We start from the raw sequence: 23,788 nt of genomic DNA on the forward strand, positions 1-23,788 counted from the left end.
ATACTTATTTTCATTATTCTAACAAACCCCTGAACATGATTGGAGTTGGTCTAGACCTTGGTCTTAATCTCATATTCCTTATATCATCATACTGAGTTGATTAATTAAATTTAGCTTCTTTTATTAAGTTTTTGTCAGATATATCTCATTTGAGAATGATTTGAATATAATTTATAAAATATAGTTATGAAATTAACTGAGTCTATTGCCTATAATATAAATTAATAAAATATCAAATTTGATCGCAATTCATTCACGATTTCGTCGAAGAATGAATGTTAAGTTCTTTCGCAACATTTTTTTTTAATATGAAATTTCCCGGATTTGATCTTTGAAAGTTGCAAGAGTATGAAATGTTCGGTTACAGCCGAACTTAGCCCTTACTTAATTAGGGTATAAGCCTTGTTTAAGAGAGAAATTAAATATTTTTATCAAAAGCAGGTATATACATTTGGCAGACTTTTTTAGGAAGAATTAGGTATCATATCATAAAGCCGTTAAAAATAATATAGTAATTTTCTTACATCTAGTTGACCTTACCCTGTACCCTGCTCCTGTCGATTAAATCACCGATTAAATACCCAACGTTGCACGGTGTGTAAGTCGTAGTTTCCGCGTTAATTGTTTATCGAAGTTTCGGTAGCCGTGACTTGCTGTGTATACATTGATCCGAACGGGAAATGTTTCAGTACAATTTTCTAAGGATGCATATCTTATAATAGCGTATATTCGATCTGATATTCAATCTGTTATATTCGGTCTAGGGTCTATTTTCCATTTATCTGACGTTTTAGTCTTATCCTAAATAAAAAGCTCACATATCATCCTTTTCTTTTGGTTCAAATTTATGGTATATTTATAATTTAAAATGTTGTATTCTCGAAAATTCTTATATTGTTAATTTCAACTAGATATTTGGTATATTTTTATACTAAATGGATAACCCTTCCGCAAAGATTTGAATGTATGTAAACGGGAAACAGCGATAGTTTCTTTGAATTATCAAAATCAAAACCACACTTGACATTCAAACCACACTGGTTTTTGCTAAGTTAGCCAGCGGACTAGTATTTTTAGTAATGTGAGAGTTGGCTAACGCAGTGATGCCAGATGGAAAAATTTTCTGTCATTGTCACGTACAGTGTTGTATATGCCTACGTGCATTATTATTACAGTCGACACTCACAAATTAGAATCGTAAGTAAATTAAAATTTCATTTTCCAGAAATTAGAATCAGAGTTTGCAATACATTAAACGTTCTGAAATTAGTATCGAAAATTCGAATTTCTGAGCGTATTTTGTTTGAAAGAGTTAATCATTTAATCTTGGTTCTTCGATATTGTTGTTTCAGGTTAAAAAAAAACGTAAAAAACCAACAAATATAACTGACTATAAGTCAAGTAAAGAGTATTGGTGAAAACAGAAAAAATATATTTAATGTAATTGGAATGTATTTCTGTGCTTTGTTTTGTTGCATCTATTTTTGATTTATCGAATACATACATACATACATAGTTCTTGTATATGCTTAATTAAACAAGAACTGGATGATTGCCTTTTTTTCTGGTTTTTATTGATATAATTAAATAAAAATTGTTTAATTCAAGATTTTTGAAGTTAATTTAACCAATTTTTTTGCTTATGCATACACAAACAAACAGAATTTTTCAGAAATTAGAATCACCTTAAAAACAAAGTGATTATAATTTGTGAGCGTCGACTGTATAACTAACATAAATATATTGATAACACAATTTATATATTTACCATTTCAGTGAGGTATTTGTATACTCTCTTGTACGAATTCAACTCGATAACTTTGTTGTTGTAGAAATCTAAGTAAAACAAAAAAATGTTAAACTCCATTATTTGAAACATTTTTTTCTTAAGTTGTGATTTATCGGCAGTTACATAAATGGTGTGTAGTGCAGACCACCTCTGAGTTGCTGCATCCTGAGTAATATAAACTGAGCTTCAGAAGGCCTCTACGACTGCTGGACTCGAATTTAGCTCTCAAATTGGATAATGAATAGAGATAGATATTTTTAGGAATTCGTCAGAACCCTGGGGTTATATACCGAATCACATAACAAAATATTTCGGTTTTATTTTATTGCAAAATCACGTAGTCTGGCCGTTGCTCGGTATTCAACTAAATGCATGAGTGGAAACGGGTGGTAATGTTAACGAACGAAATTCTTTTAACAATTTCAAACTGGTCCGTAAGTCTGCAACATAATCTTTACTTTTAAATTCATAATTACCGTCATTGTTATTTAGAAGTTACCGCACTTAGAAGTTTCGACCATAACATAAAATGCAATTAGTCCACCAAATTTGGTTGACATTGTTTTAATAGTTTATGAGACATAAGCTTTAAGACTATTAGAAATCGGTCCACCGGAGATTTTTTTGAGTATTGTCTTGATAAGAGTGACAAGGAAAACATGTAATAAGGTTTCTCAATATAACAATATGGTATAGTGAGTTCGAAAATCTGATATATTATATGAACAAAACTGATATATAGTATAAATAATATTATATATTAAATTTTATCTTAAATATGTTAAGTTGTAATATAATATAAACACTGGATTACAGCTTATTCTACGAAAATCTAAGAACTCACCCAATATTTGAAATTTATCAGTCAAAACGCGATCTCTGTTGTCAGAAAAAAAAAGTTTGATAGTGGGCCAACGATTGGTAATTATGGATAACGGTATGTACATATAGCAGACCTTTCTTTTACGCCGTTTACTCATAGCAAATAGACATCCATAAATTTATATTAGCTTTAACATGTTTTTATATTTATTTATTTTCCGTCCAATTCTAATACTTACATGCTTGGATTTATCATTTGTGAATATCATATTACCTTTCTATTCATTTGAAATTCATTTGAGCAATTCCGTTTCAACAGACATTATCAATTGTTAGTTGACGGCTGACAGTAGACCTTTTTGTAAGTATTGTAAGAAAGTACATAGGTATGTTCAAATATACTTATTTATACATATTCACGTATATCAATTGTGTCATCACATGAAATATTAAACTAGAATATGTGAGTGTTGATGAGTTAATATATACAGATACATACATAAATATATACAATATTTTGGTGTGATTTCAAGTGCGAATGCAAATGCCTCCATGTGTTACGTACGGATAGATATACTTTGGCTATGACAAGTTTGTTATTTCAAAATGTGGATAGCTGTTGCTGACAGGAAAGAAGTGCTTAAACTGAAAAAAATAAGAAATTATTATTTAATGGTCTCAAACGTTTTAAAAATAGCTTACGCCATTTTATTAAGCATATTTTAACTAGTAAAGAAGGGCTAAGTTCGGGTGTAACCAAACATTTCATACTCTTGCAACTTTCAAGGATCAAAGGTTTTTTTTATCAAATTTGGTACCATATTAACTTATTTTGAAGGTCTTAGCCTCTCTTATTATACTTTTGCAAGATGTTGCTACAGAGCACATATTTATAGCACCCCTATCGACACTGCGAAAATGGGTAAAATCGTGGAAACTCCCCATACAACGGTTTTGATTAAAACTGCTAAAAGTGCGATAACTCATAAAATAAGAAAGTCAGAGCCGTTTACGCATAGGATGGTACAATTTAGCTTTATAGGAGCCAAAACAAAAACTGGGCAAGGGGCACTGCCCACCCTTATGGGAAAACCCATATTTCGGGACCTACTTGACCGATTTCAACCAAATTCAGTACGAAACATTATTCTGATATTCTTATGCTACAGTGCGAAAATAGGCGAAATCAGACTTTGACCACGCTTACTTTCCATATAACACAATTTTAAATTCCATCTGATCCTCCCACTTTCTAGTATGCACATCAAGCAAAAATTAATGTATCGGGATAAAACTTTGCACAAAGTATTAAGTATACCCCAGTATATATAATTGACTTTTTACCGAAAATATCGGTCAATGTGTGAGATATATAATAAAAATTTAGAAAGGATCCTTTCCACAAAATAGTATGCCTGTATGTCAAAAATGGGTTCAATCGGGTCAATACTTCCCTTAGCTCCCATATACCAAGATCTTCGAACTTCTGGGTGACTTTACACCGCATATATAAACCAATATGTGAGTTATCTCAATAAAAATTAGAAGGCGCGTTTTAATTATAACAGTGTATCTTTGTGTCTAAAATGGATCAAATTGGGCGAAAACTTGACGTAGCCCCCATATAACAAGTATCAGGATTTTCGAACATCCGATTGACTTTACTACATATGATTGGAGATGGTATGTGAGGTACCTTAATGAAACCTTGGGAGCATTTTATTAGTATTTGGTATTGGAAAAAATAGATCAAACCGGGTCAAAACTACTCTCAACTACCATATACTACTATAATGATTTTCGTCTTTCTAACAAGTTTTATGGCGAATATGTCGTTCAGTGTACTAGAAAATTTGCTCTCAAGAATATCTGAGCAATGTCCAAATTAATGCAATGTATCAGCTTAAACTAGTCGAAATAGATATAGGATTATAAATAGATAAATGATGAGGATGACGAGACGAGTTGAAATTCCGATGTTTGTCTGTCCGTCCGAACGACCGTGCAAGCTATAACTTAAGTAAAAATTAAGATACCTTGCTGAAACTTGTTACACATGTTCTTTTTCACCATAAAAAGATTGGTGTTGTAGGTGGGCCTAATTGGACCACTGCCACGCCCACGAAACCCCATTAATCGAAAATTTATAAAACGTCATAATTAAGCACTAAATTAAGATATATATCTGTAATTTGGTACAGAAGATTTTATTAGAGAGGGGCATCCATGGTTGGAAAATTTTTAACAGTAGGCGTGGCCCCGCCTACTTAATTTTATTGAAACAGCCTAGATATTAGTCGATATTTGCGGTACGAAGTAAACCGGAAGTTCAAAAATATTGCGATAAGGTATATGGGGGCTAAGGAAAGTATTGACTCGACTCAATCCATTTTTGACATACTTACATGTTATTATCAAAAAGGGACTCTCTCCGAATTGCAATAATATATCTCATAGGTTAAAAATTAGCACCAAGTACTGAGGTCCCCATATTCTGTAACTGGGTGCTTGAACAGTTATGGTCCGATTTTGACATTTTTTAGACTTGAGATGATATACCTCAAAAGCATTTTTTGTGCAAAGTCTTGTTCAAAATTATATATATACATATAACTATAGTTTAATGCCGGGAATATGTGAATTTAGTCTACGAGCTACCTCAACTCCCAAATACTACATATACATATTGATTTTCGTTATTCTTACAAACCTTATGCCGAACATGTCGTTCAATGTGTGTATTATACAATATATTTATAAGATTGCTTGAAAATATGATCTCAAGTATACCTCAGCAGTGTCAAAATTAATTCAATCAGTCCATCCCTTTCTTTTTCTCCAATATAGCCTGTATAATAATTTCCGCCTTTCCACCTGACAAAATGTGTGAAACTTTAATAAAATTAAATAAAAAGGATTTCTTGAAAATATTGAAGTAAATAATTTGAGCATATGAATGGAATTAGTCTTCACTTTTGTCCAGACCTTCTATCCCTAAAATAAGTAATGACGATCCTCTGCCTGACGTTTTCATATCAACACATTATATTAAATTTGGCTTCTTCAGTTGCGTTTATATCCCAGAGATGAATTTAATACAACTTTAGTTGACGCGAAGTAAAATAAATTTGATTGTAATCCATTGACGATTTCGTCGAATAATGAATGTTGAATTGTTTCGCAAAATACCTAAGGATATTTTCAAATTTCAATTTCAAAAATATATATCACAGATGGACCGACATTTTCAGCAAAACGTCACGGATTTTGACAATTTTTGGCATTAAAGAAAATACCTTGAGAGCACTATTTGTGCAAATACATTTGCTTGGTTCTTGATAGAAAGTGAAAGAATCAGATGGAATTTAAAATTTTGTAATATGGGAAGTGGCCGTGGTCTGATTTCCCCACACTGTAATGTAGCAATGACAGTATAAAATTACTTGCCCAATATTTTTAACAGTACAGTTACGGGGTTACGAGTGGACGGGGTTATAATCCGATTTCATCCATTTTCACACTGTCGGCAGAGGTTTGTAATAGATTTGTCCTGACCAAATTTGGGTGATATAGTTTGAATGGTTTGGGATTACAGACAAACAGACATCCGGATTTCAACTCGTTTTGTCATCCTGATCATTTATATATGCATAACCTTATATCTAACTCGATTATTTTTAGGTGATACAAATAACCGTTAGGTAAACAAAACTATTATACTCTGTAGCAATATATTGCAAGAGTATACAAATTTAAATATAGTTTAGAAGATTGTATGCATACTACACATCATACTTTTTTACTTTAATATTTTTTTCTTATGAGTATAGCGTATTTCTGAACGTACACTGAACGAAGCTTCAAAAGTGCAAGTGTTGCTTAATAAGCAATTTTGCTGCTTTCGAAAGTTCATTACTCTATTGTTCCGGTTTCAGGTGATGAACCCTAGTCATCTACGGCTACTGCTTTAGCCCTTTGCTATTGTTCTTATGTTCGCATACTTTGTTAACTTGTCCATTTTTTGAAAATTTGCTATGTGGCATTTCTTCTTTGAACTTGATACCTTTGCTTTTATGATTGCAGTTTTACTTATAATGAAAAAGTATTAATTGCACAAAGCCGAGCCAAAAGTAAAAGTAAAAGTTATATAAACCGAAATTTATTAGAATGACGAAACGAATTGAATTCCGGAAGTTTTTCTGTCCATTTATTCGTGGAAGCGATAACTTGAGAAAATTTTGAGATAACACTTGGTACACGTATTCCTTCACGACTTCAAAGTTAAGTCCAAAGTAGATGAAATAGATTCAGAAATCATTTTATTTGAATTAAGAATGCTGGTGCAGAATACCCTTATACACTATTATATAATTAATGGACTAGTTCGAGAACTACAATACAAGTATGCTTAAAATATTTTGAGTCATCTGTATAGCTGACACAGTGGTATATACAGTCTAACTAATAAAAAGTCTTAACACTTTGAACATTTTAGCACTGTAGTGCGTAAACGGAAAATTTCATCCTTTGGAAATCCCAGATGTGTCTGAACCGTTTATAAATATGTTATCTATTTATCTCGATTAGTTTTAGATGTTGGGTGGAACTGTCAGGGCAACAGAAGTAATATACTCAGTATAACATGTTGCGAGACTGTTATCATGTAAGAGCATATGTCACTATATTGTTAAGAGGTAACCCAGCAGCAATTAAATGTATTAATTGCTCGATATATGTGTTATAAGTTGTATGTTATACAAACGCAGAAAAGTAACGGATTGGAGAAGTATTAAATTAATAATAATCAGTAAATATATTTATAAACAAGTAAGGAAGGGCTAAGATCGGATGTAATCGAACATTTTATACTCTCGAAAAGTCAAATGGTATACTTGTTTTAGATTTCTTTGTGGATCTTGCCGCCTCGTTCTTGTTGACCGATATTTTCGGTAAAAAATCAACTATATGAACTGATGTCCACATATTCAGTACTTAGGGGCTTGAACAGTTTTGGTTCAATTTAGATAATTTTTGGTCACAAGGTGGCATACTTTAGACGTATTATTCTCGCAAAGTTTTACGCCGATATAATCATTGTTGCTTGATTTGCATACTGGAAAGTGAAAAAATCAGATGGATATGGGTTTTCACCTAAAAGTGGGCGGTGCCCCTAATTTTGAATGTGGTTCCTATAAAATCATCTTATACCATCCCAGAGATAAAATTTAATGTCTCTGGCTTGTTTAGTGCTTGATTTATCGCGCTTTTAGTAGTTTTTAACAGTACCGTTATATGGGAAGTGGGTGGGGTTGTCCGTCGATAGAGGTGCTATAAGCGTTTGCTTCCAGTGAATTTTGTTATTCTAGCTTTAGCGGTTTAGGAGATATGCACATTAAACCTATTAGGAGGTATGAACACGCCCACTTTAAAAAAAATTTTTAACTGCATATGCCCCTTCCTAATGTGGTCCTGTATACCAAATAAGAGTCTTGTATCTTGTTGTGGAGCTTAGTTATGGCAATTTATTTGGTTTTGATTTATGGCGTTTTGTGGGCATGGAAGTGAACCGATTCTGCAATAATAACCGTCTTACGGTACCAAGAAACATATATACCAAGTTTCATAGAGATATCTCAATTTTTACTCAAGTTACAGCTTGCACAGATGGACGGACAGACAGTCACCCGGATTTCAACTCGTCTCTTCATCATTGATATATAACCGCGTATATCTCACTCGATTAGTTTTAGGTTATACAAACAACCGTTAAGTGAACAAAACTATTATACTCTGTAGCAACAAAATGCGAGAGTATAAAAATTCTAATATATTATATGTGTAAGCGAAATAGTATCTACTAACACAGTTTATCGTTCCTTTTTTGAAAATCTCAGCAATTTTCCCCGCCATCCTACTTATTCTGATATGTGTAACTCTATACCTACATATATACTTGTATCTGCATAAGTGTTAGGTATTGCATCCAACCATAAGATAGCTAAAAGAGTTTTATCCTGTGCACAACGTTGACAGAGTAAAAAAATATTTATATTACACATGTTTGTACAAAGGCTTAATATATTGTCATGTCATAAATTTTATATATGTACACCTAAATCTGGTTTTACACGGTAGATTGGTTCCAGAAAAAACCGTTTAAAAAAACGTGGATCGTTCTACTAAATTTGAGCTTTTTACAAATCTGACCAGTAAACTTGCTTGTATCCACAAAAAGGGAATTCCTCAAATCTTTGATATGATATTAAAACTGACAAATAAAATTAAAGTCCGAAAAATTTTGAATCGTGCTATATGAAATAAAATCGTAAAAAAAATTGTTTTATTCTCCTTCACTAAAAAATAAATTTCTATAATTTATATAGGCTCGAACCAACGGCGCCTACTTATGATTTCACCTTGCAGTTGGCTGTCGTCAGATTCGTGTTTTTGTGTAGGTAATTATGCAAATAAATAAATGCTTGGGTATCGTGTTATTGGGACGACTGCGTGATTTGAGTTCCAATTTACGATTTCGATGAAAATCATCCTGAAACTAAGGTGCGCCTACAAGTTCAACGATTTTGCATTGAGGTTTTTTATCTTTTAATATTTATATGTATACAAATGTATGAGATTACTCGTTTTTGTAGAACAAATACATAAATGTTTTTCTCTTTCTTGTTGAGAAAATAACCAATTAATAATATATGCCTTTTTTCAAGCTTGTTTGACAAAAGATAATTAAGGAAGAATAGGTACGAGGGTTAGTAAATTTTACCAACCCGTTACATGTTAATAAAGTAAAAACTATACTCAATTATCTTAAACATAACAAAGCATTCGAGGATTTTCTAAATACGAAGTTCTATGTTTCGATTCGATCGTAAAGTTGAAAAAACTAACGGAATTCAAACTGGCATATTATGGAAGGCATGTGTTGTTATGAACTTTGACGTATGATGGATACGTATAAAGAAATATGTACCAAGGAGTTAACACCTGCCATTCTGATTTCATAAATTACAGACCGCCACACAATGTAACATGAGAAAATCAAAATAATGTTATGCACAAAATCTATATACTTAAATTTCACCTATTTTCACATTGTCGGAGTATGTAACGAAAATATTTGTTCTAAACTAATTTGGTTGATATAGCTTTTGAAGTTTGTAAGTTATGTACATTAAACCTGTTAGGGGCGGGGCTACGACCATTTCTTTTTTTAATTTTCACCCCACAGTAAATAAATGAATCAATGATCATTATTCGACGAAATTATGAATCATAATTATATGAGGTATATAACTTAAGCTATAGGTCTTATAATCACTTAGGCCGGTATATTTATATTAAAGTAAACCTAACATAAATCTCTATTTTCATGATATTAGCGCTGGGGGAAGGTACATACTAGGGCTCTTAAATTATTTTCAACAATTTTCATTTATTCAAACAATCGCAGCAGGGCAGCTATTCGAAAAGTCGCAGGAGACCGAACTTCGAACACTGGATTAGTCGAATGCTAAGAGCTCTTGAACATACCGATATCCATAATTTTTGTTACCGTATAACATATGTTAATTAATATTTTTTTTTTAGTAATTTAATTGAAATGTCTTCTATTGAGATAATGTGATACAAATTCAACGTAAGTGGTGATGGTTAGTTAAGTACTTTATAGGTTTTAGATTAACGGTACATTGTAGGAGTGGTAACAGGCTGATTCCGCCATATGCAATACTAACCTCCCTAGGGCACCAAGGAATTTCAGACGTCGTGGTAAAACTTAAAATACCATGCTCAATCAAGGGTATAAAGATTCTTTCAGTTTCTTAAGGTAACTCACATATTGACCGAAATACATATATGGTATAAAGTCGACCGGTTTGGAAGTTTGGAATTCCTTATATTACGTATGTGGGGTCTATGGTTCGGTAAGAAGTCAGCCATAGGCACTTAGCTCAACTTAGGGGGCTTGATAAATTATGATCCAATTTTGATCATGTGTAGACGTGAGATGGCATACTTAAGGGCACTATTTGTGTAAATTATCATTCCGATATCTTCATTAGCTCTTGATTACTACTAAATTTATATGAACTTAATATACAACTTTTTTAATAATTTATATATATAATATAACATTATTCTAAGGAAAGATGTGAATCAGGTGTCTCTAAATACCAACTTTAATCTCTTTACGTGACTTTTTATTTTATCGCTATTATTGCTATTTACATCCATATAATAAATGGGAATTACACATTCAGTAATTTAGATCCTGAAAATCTAAACATATATACGATATTTCATTTTTGTGAAACTCTCTTATAGACACTATGTGAATTTTAACTGGTATATCCACAAATGTACTACGTGGGTACGTTGTAAAGGTAGTAAAACTTAAAGCGAGTCTAACAATAATATAAAAGTATATTGCAAAAAACAGTTTACTTGGCGGTCAGTGAAAATTGTATAACATTATGGGCATAATATTATCCTCTAGTTCCCGATCAACACTTATTTAATGAATATTGAATTCAATAATATCGGTCTTAGTATCTGGCTTAGATCATCAAGTTAAGAAATAAAAGAGAAGCGAAATTTAGTCGGAATTAGTTCTAACACCTTAACAACCTAGCACGCTTCGCAAGTTCTACTAAAATATCATATCTTTTTGGATAAAATTGGCACATCTTTTGAACTCTTCGCCCAAAACGCACTTCGCTGCTATCTTTGGTTTGATCATATTGTTTGACTATATTGATTTGGTTTAATGCAGATGTATTGTAGAATAAAACTTATTTGATTTATTTAAGAATTGTATTTATTACAAATTTTGTAATTTAAGCCGATAAATATAATATTAAACCAAGAAATAGTCAGTGGATATTTAAATCTCTTAAGTGGATTTCATGACCTAAAATTTACCGTGTTAGGTTTTTTTTTTATCAAAATATTTGTAAAGCAAATTACTCGAGACGAAATGTACGAGTTAGTTAAATATAGAAATGTAAGAATTAAGCATATACCTCAATGAAAGTGTTGTTTAAAGAGAAAGTTGATATTGTAAAAAGAAACATAAAAGGGGAACCCCACAATTCAATTCCTCAGCTGATTTCAATGTAACACTTTCTAAAAAAGTTATAAAGTTTACAGAGAGATATCATATGCCTTTGAAAGCAAATATATACTAATTAGGTATATAATGTGGATTTATACATTTAATATTTAATATTTTACAATGCTGCGAAAATGGTGCGCTTAAGCAGGTGCGTTATGTACAGTTACCATTTTTGACAACCACTTGTTTGTGTCACTAACCTATCCGAAAGTGATATAAATATTTACATACATACATATATATTATATTTAAATATAAAGCCGTTAAATGAAACATTTTAGTCATTTGTGTATTTATTGTTTAATTTATATTTTTAATTTAATAATATTAGTGAATTGTAGACGAGTATGTTTGACAGATTTCAAAAATGTATAAATATTTTTTAGCAGTATGACTAAAATAATAATATGAATAATTTTTTATCAAAAAAGGTTGGATAAACTAAATTTTATGAAAGAGGAAAAAAAGTCTGTTCAAAATAAAAAACATTAAATATTTTGCAAGGTTTTTTGTTATACCTATAAGTTGAAAAAATTAAATATTTATTATATTTCTGATGATCATAAAGACCAGTCGTGAGTGGCACTACCTTTGTTTCTCGATGGCGAGTTCTGCAGATCGAAGATTGCTCTATAACGCATTTAATGTTCGTGAACCCCGTCGTAGTGATGATTTGTTGCGCGCCTCGCCAACGTGCGACGTTATACCGAATATGTCTTCGTGGTAACGGTTCTCATGCTGAAATGAAGCAAAATATTCAATGAATTCAAATGTTAGAAACCGATTACAATATTTGAAAAAAAAAATAACTAAACATAAACTAAACTAAACAATCTATAACTGTTTTAATTAATAACTTATTTCCATGAATTTCGATATAGTTTAAATGACTAACTAATAATCAAATAATGCAAAGGTTTCATATCTTTTATAAATTATGGAAAATATACATATAAATGTCACCGCTCCTACTCAATACATTTCATATAAACTTTTAGATCAAATTTCAGTAAAAATATAGGGAAACTGATAGAACCTATATCAGTTTATTTTATTTATCACTAACGAACGACCAAGCGAATTGTACATAATGTTCTCTCTCTTTCCTCCTGTTATCTCAAAAATTAGCTTTTTTTCTACATTATAAGATTAAGCTATTTAATTTTGAGTATTAATTAATAAACAAATTTGTATATACAAGTATAAGTAAATAGAGTGATGCGTACCTTCATATTTATATATGAACTAAATTTTTTGTTTAAATTACAATAATACTTAGCATCTTTATTTTAAAATTTGTGGTTACTTTTTATTAACGAGTTGGTTTGTAAATACATACAAATATTTAAATCTAGACATATGTATTTAGTCAGCAGAAGCTACTTTTATGAGTACAGTAATGTAATTTCGAATGATATAATTTTTTAATATTGGTTATGAAAAATGCTTTGAAACAAAATACCAATACCACAAAATACAACAAACCATTTTTAGTAAATATTTATTTATAAGAAAATATATTCTTGCATGTTCATTTATTTGGGGATGATATTGGTTTATATTTATACTCTTGCATCATGTTGCTACAGAGTATAATAGTTTTGTTCACCTAACGGCTGTTTGTATCACCTAAAAATAATGGAGTAAGATATGGAGTTATACATATCAGGATGACAAGACGAGTTTAATTCCGAGTGACTGTCTGTCTGTCCGCATGTGCAAGTGATAACTTGAGTAATTTACGTATCGTAATGAAACTTGGTACACGAGTTTGGCAAAAAAGAAGGGATGAGTTCGTAGATAGTCGTAATCGGACGACTGTCACGCCCACAAAACACCATTAATCAAAAACTTATACAATGCCATAACCAAGCACTAAATTATAGTATATATGGAGGATTGCAATAGCAAGGGGAACCTGTGAGCTAAAAATGTTTATAAACTGTGCTTGGCGCCGCCCTCTAATAGGCTTAATGCACAACTAAACCACTAAAGCTACAACAACTAAATTCGCTTACAGCAAATGCTATAGGAACCCAAGCCGACAGTGTGAAAATGGATGAAATCGGGTTATAACCCGGCCACTCACCATATAACTAAACGCGCCAGAGGCAATAAATTTTACACCCAGGATAATACAAGAGGGTTTTATATGACACACATATATTTCCGGACCTACTAGACCAATTTTAACCAAATAGGATGGCTAACATTATCCCGACATTCCATATCTCACATTGAGAAAATAGGTGCTATAGGACCACAACCACCCCTACTTCCCATATAGGACAATTACAAATTTTATATGATTCTTTCACTTTCCAGTACACAAATCAAGCACAAATGAATATCTTGTAATACAACTTTGCACACATAGTTCTTTTGAGGTATACCATCTTGTGTCCGAATATGTGGACCCCAGAGGGTATGGAAAATATGTCAATCTGTAAGGTATGTACTATACTTCCCTTAGCCCCCATATAACTAACATAAAGGATTTAGAATTTCCTGTTGACTTTATACCACATATATCGGTCAATGTAAGAGGTTTTAAATGAAATTGAGGATGCGTATTTTTCTAATAACGGTATATCTCTGTGCTTAAAATGGATAAAATCGGGCGAAAATTTGTCTTAGCCCCATATAACCAATATTCAGGATTTAAAACACCGGCTTGACTTTACTCCATATATATGTTTATATTTATATATTTAGTATAAAATTGCTTGAAAATATGTCGTCAAGTATTTCGACAATGTCAAAAATTAATACAATTAGCCCATCAGCTTTTCTGCCCCTACTACACCCTATATAATGATTTTCGATTTTTCACCTGACTTTAAACCGTTAAAGTAGTGAACATGTGTGATATTTTAATGAATTTACGTGGACACGTTTTCTTAAAAGTTATTATGTTATTGTATATTAATGATTTGGCGCTTACTAGCACATAAATGAAACTGGTCTTAATCATATCCCTAATATAATGAATTTCGATCCTCTGGTTGTCGTTTTCTATATCAACTCAAAATATTAAATTAAGCCTCTTCGGTTGAGTTTATATCACAGTTTACTCATATAAGGATGATTTGAATACAATGTTCGTTGACACAATTAAAAAATATACTATTAAAGCTAAGTGAGTACATGACCTTCAATATAAGTTAATAAGATACCAAATTTGATTGTTATCCATTTACTATTTCGTCGAATAATGAATGTCGAATTCTTTCGCCACATTTTTATACTCTTGCAAGATATTGCTACAGAGTATAAGAGACCTAACGGTTGTTTGTATCACCCAAAACTAATCGAGTTAGTTATAGGGTTATATATACATATATATATTGTATATTTTATATAAATGATCACTTGGTGCACGTATTCCTTGCCACCATAAGAAGATTGGTATATTAGATGGTCTCAATCGGACCACTGCCACGCCTACAAAACGCTATTATCCAAAATGTTATTAAATGAGATAACCAAGCACTAAATTAAGATATAAATCTATAATTTGGTATAGTGAAATGCATTGGGGAGGGGCATCTACGGTTGAAATTTCATTTTCAAAGTGGTTGTGGCTCCGGCCTCTTAATGAATATACATATATCCTAAATCATGTAAGATATATGACCTAAATTTGCACAGAATTAATATTTTTGGCTTTTCCTTCGACGGTGTGAAAAAGCATGAAATCGGATGATAACCCTGCCCACTACCCATATAGCGGTTTTGTTAAAAACTAAAACAAAGTGCAATAAATCAATAACTAAATGCGTCATAGACATTAAATATTACATTCGAGATGGTGTAAGGGGATTTTAAAGGAGTTGATGCTAAAATTGGACGATGGGCGTGACACCGCCAAAATATAGGCGAATCCACATATCTCCGGTACTACTCGACCAGTGCGAAAATGGGTGAAATCGTTCTACAACCACGCTTTCCACTTTCCAGTATACAAATCAAGCCCCAAAGAGATATGATATCTCAAGTCTAAACATAGTAAAAATCGGTCCATAACTGTTCAAGCCCCCAGTTACGAAATATGGAGACCCCAGTTCCTGGTCCTAACTTTTTACCGGAATTAACAGTCAATTTGTGAAATATATTGTTGAATTCGGGGAGTGACTCTTAGTGATAATAGTTTTCTAGTATGTCAGACATGAATTGAAGCGGGTCAATACTTCCCTTAGCCCCCACATACCTTATCGAAATATTTTCGAACTTCCGGTTTATTTTTTCATACCGCATGTATCGGCTAAATTATAAGCTACCTTAATAAAATTAAGTGGATGTATATTCTTTATAATGGAATTTAATAAATTAATTAATTTTTGTGCCTAAAATGAGTAAAATCGGGTGAAAACTTGTCCTAACCCCCAAATAACTAACCACAGAATTGTCAAACATCCGGTTAATTTTACTCCATTATGTTTGATATGGTATGTGAAATACCTTAATGAAACTCAGGGGGCATTTTATTCTGTTAATAGGTTCGAATCAATACTACCCCAATCTCTCATATACCTAATATAAGATTTTCAAACTTCCGGTTGGCCTTACGCCATCAGTCAATAAGTAAGATATCATTATAAAATTAGCAGAACGTATAATATTGCACATACATGCACGTACACCATGGTTTAATGTCGAAAATATGGGAATTTAGTCTACGAAGTACACCAACTCCCAAATACTCAATATATTGATTTTCGTTATTCTAACAGACCTTATGCCGAACATGCCGTTGAATATGTGAGTTATATATTTTTAAAATTGCTTGAAAATATGATTTCAAGTATACTTCAGCAATGTCAACTCAACCAGCCAATTCCTTTCTCTGCCCGCAATAATTTCCGGCTGTCCACCAAAAACAATGTGTGATACTTTAAAAAAATGGATACTTTAAAAAAAAGTGGGAATATGAATGAAATTGGTCTACGCAATTTTAACTGACGCGAAGTAAAATATATTAATAAAACAAGTAAGGAAGTTCTAAGTTTGGGTGTAATCGAACATTTTATACTCTCGCAACTTGCAAGGATCAAAGCCCGGGAAATTACTTCAGGTGTTGACAAAAATTTATATTAAAGGAAGTATTAATCCGATTCAACCAATTTTTGACACAAAGGCATACTATTATCGAGACTTTCATTTATTTATTTGATTATATGAATTTCAATTATATATTTTACACATTGACAGATATTTTCGGTAAAAAGTCAACTATAGGAATTGGGGTTCACATATTCACTACCTAAGGGATTGAACAGTTTTGATTCGATTTAGACAATTTTTGGGCACGAGGTGGCATACTTTAAACGCATTATTCACACAAAGGTTTATCTCGATACAATCATTGTTGCTTGATTTGCATAGTGGAAAGTGAAAAAATCAGATAGAATTTAACATGGTGTTATATGGGAAATAGGCGTGGTTGTAATCCGATTTCGCACATTTTCGCACTATAATATAGAAATACGAAAAGAATGTTATGCACCGAATTTGATTGAAAAATTTGCATTAAGGGTTTGCAACATATTGCTGCAGCGTATAATAGTTATATATCACTTAAAAATAATCGAGTTAGATATAGGGTTGTGATTAGTATGAGGAGACCAGTTGAATTCCGAGTGTCTGTCTGTCTGTCCTTCTGTGCAAGAAAGTAACAATTAAGATATCTTATTGAAACTTGGTATACGTGTTTCTTGACAAAAAAAAGCATGGACGAATTCATGGACGGGCGTAATAGGACCGCTGCCACGCCCACAAAACATCATTAATCGAAAACCTATAAAATGCCATAACTAAGCACTATATTTATTGTTATTTGGTACAGGGGATTGCAGCGAAAAGGCTTATAGGAGCCGGTGACAAAAGTAGACGATTCACGTGGCACCGCCCACATTTAGGTGGAATCACATATCTCCGGACTTACTTGATCAATTTCAACCAAATCGGTATATAAGATAATCATGGTGATCTAGGCATATGTCACATTGTGAAAATAAATGGAATCGGACTACAACCACTTCCCATATAACAAAACTTTGTATTCCATATAATTCATTCGCTTTCCAAAACCCAAATCAAGCACCAACGAGTATATTAAATTTAAAAAGTTGTTAAAGAAAATTTGAAAATGGTTCCTTGAAATGGTACTTTCGATGGTAAATATTACAAAATAATTTGCTTGCAGAGTATGATTGTTATCGCATTTCTTTTCTAACTTTTCAAAACTATCCTGTTTGGGAGCCACGGCCTGACTTTAGGGTATAGTTTTCTGGTAGTATGAACCACCGACAAGAAATCAAAGATAAGTAAAGGTTGTATGCTTTCCTTAAGTATACTTACTCTCAATGTCAGCAAAAACGCTTCTACTTCCGCTTCAGTTTTTTGTTCTTTTATAGCGATGCAGTTCCTGTGAAAGCAAATAACATGAAAAATAAAATATAAGTAAAATAAATTGTATCGCCATTTGCTAAATAATCATAAGTTGAATAATATACGCAATACTTATAGGAATATTAATAAAATAGGATATTATGGGAACAATAAGAAATTGTTAATCAGGTGAAGAAGGATAGGAGGATAGGATATATGGTAAGTAGTACTATATGTTTCTGACATATGATTTTCAAAATAAAAGCCAATGTTTGAAATACTAATTATATATCCATATGTATATTAAAATGAATTAAATATATTTTTATGCACACATTTTTCCTATATAGTATTGAACCTTTAGGTGCTTAGTGCAACATGATGGATAGTACAGAATACCAATAATGCTCTACAAAAAAGGTCCAATACGATTTTTTCAATTTCCTACAAAATCTATGTAAGGAAGTATTTTTTCAAGTAGTACGATGCTAGATATATAGTACACAATAATAAGAAAAAATAGAAAAATGTAAGTCGCAGGACCTTCCCGTTACACTTAACCCATTTACAGCTAATGGTCGATTTTTCGACTAGTAACTTTGAAAAAAGGACGAGTCGAAAATGAATAATATAGGTATGTCCTCAAAGCAATATTTGTGTGTCATGTTGCATCTTTATATGCTTGACAAAAATTCGTACCTCTCTAATTTATTAGTTTTTTTAAATTTTACCTGATTATCAAAAAACCTATTTTCCCAAATTTCTTTTAAAAAATTCGGAAAAAATAAAAAAAAATTTTGCAAAAAATAAACTTTCCGATTGTGATATTTCTTCGCATATTTTACGCCAAATGTTTTTTGCACCAAATTGGTTGTAGTATAGAATGATGACGGATGTCAAAATGTACTGGTCGATAAATCGACCACCAACTGAAAACGATACGACTCATTTTGAAATTTCTTTATTAATGCTTTTGGTGAACTCCAATGTTCTAATGTACTAATACATTATAAATTCAACAGAAAATTGTTTTGTATAGATTTCTGCGTACTTTTACGAACAAGTTACAGTGCATAGAGTTTTTCGTGATTACAGAGCAGAAAGTAAAAAAATCTTCTGGAAACTTGTTTTCAAGTAAGGAATATTCGAGGACTTTCTACTAGATATTTCTTGAATAGAATTATATAGAAGTTTCCTAGGTGATGAATATAAAAAGGAACCCGTCCAGGTAAGCAGTTAGTCGGTTGTTGTCCACGAGCCCGAACAAGTGTTCCAGGTGTGATTCGCAGGTACGCTCCCCTGCATTTGTATTTGAATATTCCGTACAGCATTTTAAATAAGAATCGAGAGCCCGAATACAAAAATTGCGGCTTAGGTGAAATGGTCGTACTAAAGTTATTGAAACTACTTGATAATCCACGTGAACATTGTGTTCGGTTTGACAACTTTTTCACCTCTCATCAACTGATGAGGCAACTCACCTCGTTGGGATATTATGCTACCGAGACCATTCGTGACAATCGTACGAATAAAGCACAACTTATTGACGTCTCATCATCTAAGAAGAAAGAACGCGGCTGGCTAGACTACACATTTGATCAAAACAATAATGTGCAGAAAGCCCTATGAGGCAGAATCACGAGGCAATTTAACCTCTGCATCGTGTGAAACGATAGAAAGGCGACAAAAAATATTATATTGATATGCCACACCGAAGAGCATACAATAATCGAATGTTTGTAAAGACAAAGTTGGCCATGGCATTGACAAATTAGAGAAGCCTCGTCGTTGTCAAAATTGTCCCAAAAATTCGTCTTATAAATGCACCAAATGCATACATATTTTGTGTTTCAATCAATTCCACGAAATCGTTAAGATATTAAATTTTCAATAAAATTCTTTAAAAACTTATTAGTATGTTTTTTTGTTTTTCATTTTGTATACAATGTAATGTGAAATTGAAACATCGAACAAAATAAATGATGTATAATAATAAAACACTGTTTTACATTAGTGAGTATCGTTTTCGGCTGAAGGTCGACTTTTCGACCACATTTCCGTGGCCGTGGTAAAAAAATTTAAACCTTCGAGTTGTTTTCATTTCAAGAAGAATATAAAGTTTGAATAAAATCAATGCAGTGGATCTAGATGCCGCCGAAAATGGGTTAAGAGTTCATACTTGGAGAGGCTTTCTTAGGATTGTCTATATTTGTACATGGTTTGATGGTTTGTACATATACATATTAAGAAGTTAAATATTTTTATACTCTTGCAACATCTTGCTAAAGAGTATAATAGCTTTGTTCATCTAAAGGTTGTTTTTGTATCACCTAAAACTAATCGAGTTAGGTATAGGGTTATATATATATAAATGACCAGGATGAAGAGACGAGCTGAAATCCGGGAGACTGTCTGTCCGTCCGTCCGTCTGTGCAAGCTGTAACTTGAATAATAATTGAGGTATCTTTATGAAACTAGGTACACATGATTCTTGAAACCGTAAGATGGTTGGTATTGCAGACTCGCGTAATTATAACACTGCCACGCCCACAAAACGCCATAAATCAAATAATTTGCTATAACTTAGCTCCACAACGTCCGGTGTGTTTTACGTGAGTACCTGCCGTCGACGGTTTAACCTCACGGTGCTGAAAAGCACAACGTATCAAAACAATGCGTTTATCAGCGCCCCAAATAATACGAGCTATTTGCAAGTATTTATTTGGTTACCAGTGGCTAGTGTGTAGGGGCACACTGACCATCTTGGTAGGATTCGAGGCCGACCTAAAACCTCTTCCGTTTTCGGGTACGGAACCCACTTGCTTGTGCAACTTCTTTTTTTGAGCTGAAAATTCAGTTCTTCCAGCATTTAGGTTTAAACCACAGCTACCACGAGTCTCCCCAAATGGCCAGACCCAATGAGCATTTTGGACCGAAGTCCAAGGGCATTCTGCTCCCCGTGGTACCAGAGTTGAGTCTCCGGTAAGACTGTGTAGCCGAAGCTACTCCCCATTACTCAGTGACTGGTAACATTTGTCGCTTGAACTTCAAATGAATTTTTATTTGGAATCTCATTTAAAGTCTATAATATCAGTCATAGGCTTTTAGAGAGGGTGGTATGAAGTTTAAAAGTTTTTTAAAAAGTGGGCATGGTCTCACCACCTAATAGGTTTAATGTGCATATCTCCTAAACCGCTAACACTATAATAGCAAAAATCACTGAGAGCAAATGTTTTTAGCACTTATATTGACAGTGTGAAAATCGAGTGACAACCCCGTCCACTCCCTATATAACGGTACTGTTAAAAACTACTAAAAGCGCGATAAATCAAGCACTAAGCATGCCAGAGATATTATATTTTATCTCTGGGATGGTATTAGATGATTTTATAGGAACCGCGTTCAAAATTAGACAGTGGGCGTGGCACTGTCCACTTTTAGGTGAAAACCCATATCCTGGGATCTGCTTAACCGAATTCGACCGAATTCAGTACGTAACATTCTTCTCATATTTCTATGGGTTTATAGGTAGGGCGAAATTCGGCGTTTTAAAAAAATTACCATTTTAAATTTCATCTGATTTTTTCCCCTTCCACTATGTAAATCAAGAAACAATGATTGTACCGGGGTAAAGCTTTGCGTGAATAATGCATTTATAGTATGCCACCTAGTGACTAAAAATTGTGTAAATCGAACCAAAACTGTTCAAGCCGCTAGGTACTGAATATGTGGACCCCAGTGCCTATAGTTGACCGAAAATATCGTTCAATGTGTAAGAGATATAATTGAAATTTAAATTTAAAAAAATTAATGAAACTCTCGATAATAGCATGTTTTGAAAATAAGAAAAGTGTTTTGTTAGGAAGTTATCACTTCTTTCGATCTCATATTAATTTTGCCACTTACTGCAAGATTTTCTCCCTTTAATTTTTCACGCAATTATTTAAAGATAATAAAGAATTTCTATTTATTATCATCCTTTTCTCCAAAACATCATTAATCGAATTCACAGGGCAGCCCGCAATAAAATAGCTCACTCGCAGTGAATGTCAAATTCTACAGATTAATTACAACAGTGCTTGCACTATACGAGTATTTTGCTCACCTAATGGTTTGGTAGACATCTTCAGCCATTGTAACATCACCACAAACGTAAACATGCCCCTTCTCTTCGACAACTAGTTGGTAGAGGGAATCAAATTCTTTTTCAATTTGCTGTTGAACATAGGTCTGAAAAAATAGAAACGAATAGCAACAAATTAAGTATATGTGTATACCATATGTATCTAACTAGATACATTTATAAGTATAAGTACCTATATATGCACATATATACAATTTGACTCACTTTGGGTGTTTCTGGATCACGTGACAGTGCCAATAATACTCGATCCAAGATCTTCTCACGTTCCAGCCAAGCTTTTTCCTCAGCATATAAGTCCATTTCACGTGTACGGCAACCAAAGAAAAGCCATACCTTCGAGCGTTGCATCCTTAACTCCCGCCATACTTCCAACTCTTGCCAGAATGAACGGAAAGGCGCAATTCCAGTGCCAGGTCCAATAAGTATCATTGGTTCTGATGTATGTTTTGGCAAATGAAAACCGGGCGCGCTTCGAACAAAGAAGTATAGGGGCTCTTGCGCTTCCATGTTGGCCAAGTAGCCCGAGCAAACGCCGAAACGTTCATTGCGACATTGATTCTTGTATTTTACAAAGGCCACAGTCAAATGTATCTCGTTAATGACCTTGCGTGGTGACGATGAAATGGAATAGAAACGTGATTGTAATGGCATGAGGTTACCGAAGAGCAAACCAGCGGGCGGTTTGCAGGAACGAAATTGTTCCAAAACAGTCAGTAATGTGGGTAAATGCAATTGACGCCACTCTTCATATGCTGCGGAATCATTGCCAAGCTTCTGCAAACGTTCGGTATCATAGTTATCATCACAGAAATCTGCTAACAAGTTCAAAAGTTCTCGCTGAGCTGGTGTAGTTATATCGAAGAAATGTGTCAAAAGTGCACGTGGTGTTTCTGCAGGTATCTTTTCCAGGGGTTCCCAGCAATTGAAGGTGCCATTGGGAGTTTTTTTCTTTCTCATCACTTGTACTTGTAGTACTTCATCGGGATCTTCGAAGCCGGTAAGACGCTTCAACACACCATTTACGATGTCACTGCGATTTTCAGGGAAAATCCCTACATGATCACCTGGTTCATAATCCAAGCCAGGGGCATAAATTTCTACCAAAATAGTAGGCTTCTCATCTTCAACAATTTTAGTAAGGTTGCGAGGTGCTGATTTCATCTTGTAGCGTTGCACCTTCTTATTGTGATATTTAGAAAGTAGTTGTTCAACAGTACCTTCTCGTTGTGATGGCACCATGCGCACAGTACTCGCTGTTAGTGTATCGTCATGGAAGGCATCGGACAAGCCTTCTGCATAATCTAAATTGAATATCTGACAAGCAGATTTAAAAACTTCTGGTGCCCATTTACGGAATGTTTGCTCTTGACCACACATTTCGTCACCACATGTGACCTCAAAAAGTCGTTCGCCACCAAGTTCACAAAGAATTTTATCTAGATAAATTCCAAATGCGCAGAAATTCGGATAGGTCGTAGAACCAAGTGCAAAAACGGCGAAGCTTTAATAATAAAAA

The 23,788-nt window shown here is 33.2% G+C and overlaps 1 protein-coding gene across 4 annotated transcripts in view; it reads right to left on the reverse strand.

The window, feature by feature from the left end:
- Positions 1-12,054: 12,054 nt before the first annotated feature.
- Nos (Nitric oxide synthase) overlaps positions 12,055-23,788 on the reverse strand; it is a 33,712-nt gene continuing 21,978 nt past the window's right edge. For 3 of the 4 annotated variants that reach the window (XM_014239934.3, XM_036378143.2, XM_070106371.1), the window contains 4 exons: positions 22,477-23,773; positions 22,234-22,358; positions 18,099-18,165; positions 12,325-12,476 (listed from right to left, as the gene is read on the reverse strand). In XM_014239934.3, the coding sequence (XP_014095409.3) occupies positions 12,369-12,476; positions 18,099-18,165; positions 22,234-22,358; positions 22,477-23,773 (1,597 nt within the window). In that variant the 3' untranslated portion in view covers positions 12,325-12,368. Of the gene's footprint in view, positions 12,257-12,324; positions 12,477-18,098; positions 18,166-22,233; positions 22,359-22,476; positions 23,774-23,788 lie in introns of those variants that run through there. The other variant, XM_036378298.2, reaches the window with a different exon arrangement.

The sequence above is a fragment of the Bactrocera oleae genome, chromosome 3 (assembly GCF_042242935.1).
Source record: "Bactrocera oleae isolate idBacOlea1 chromosome 3, idBacOlea1, whole genome shotgun sequence".
NCBI classification, from domain to species: Eukaryota; Metazoa; Arthropoda; class Insecta; order Diptera; family Tephritidae; genus Bactrocera; species Bactrocera oleae.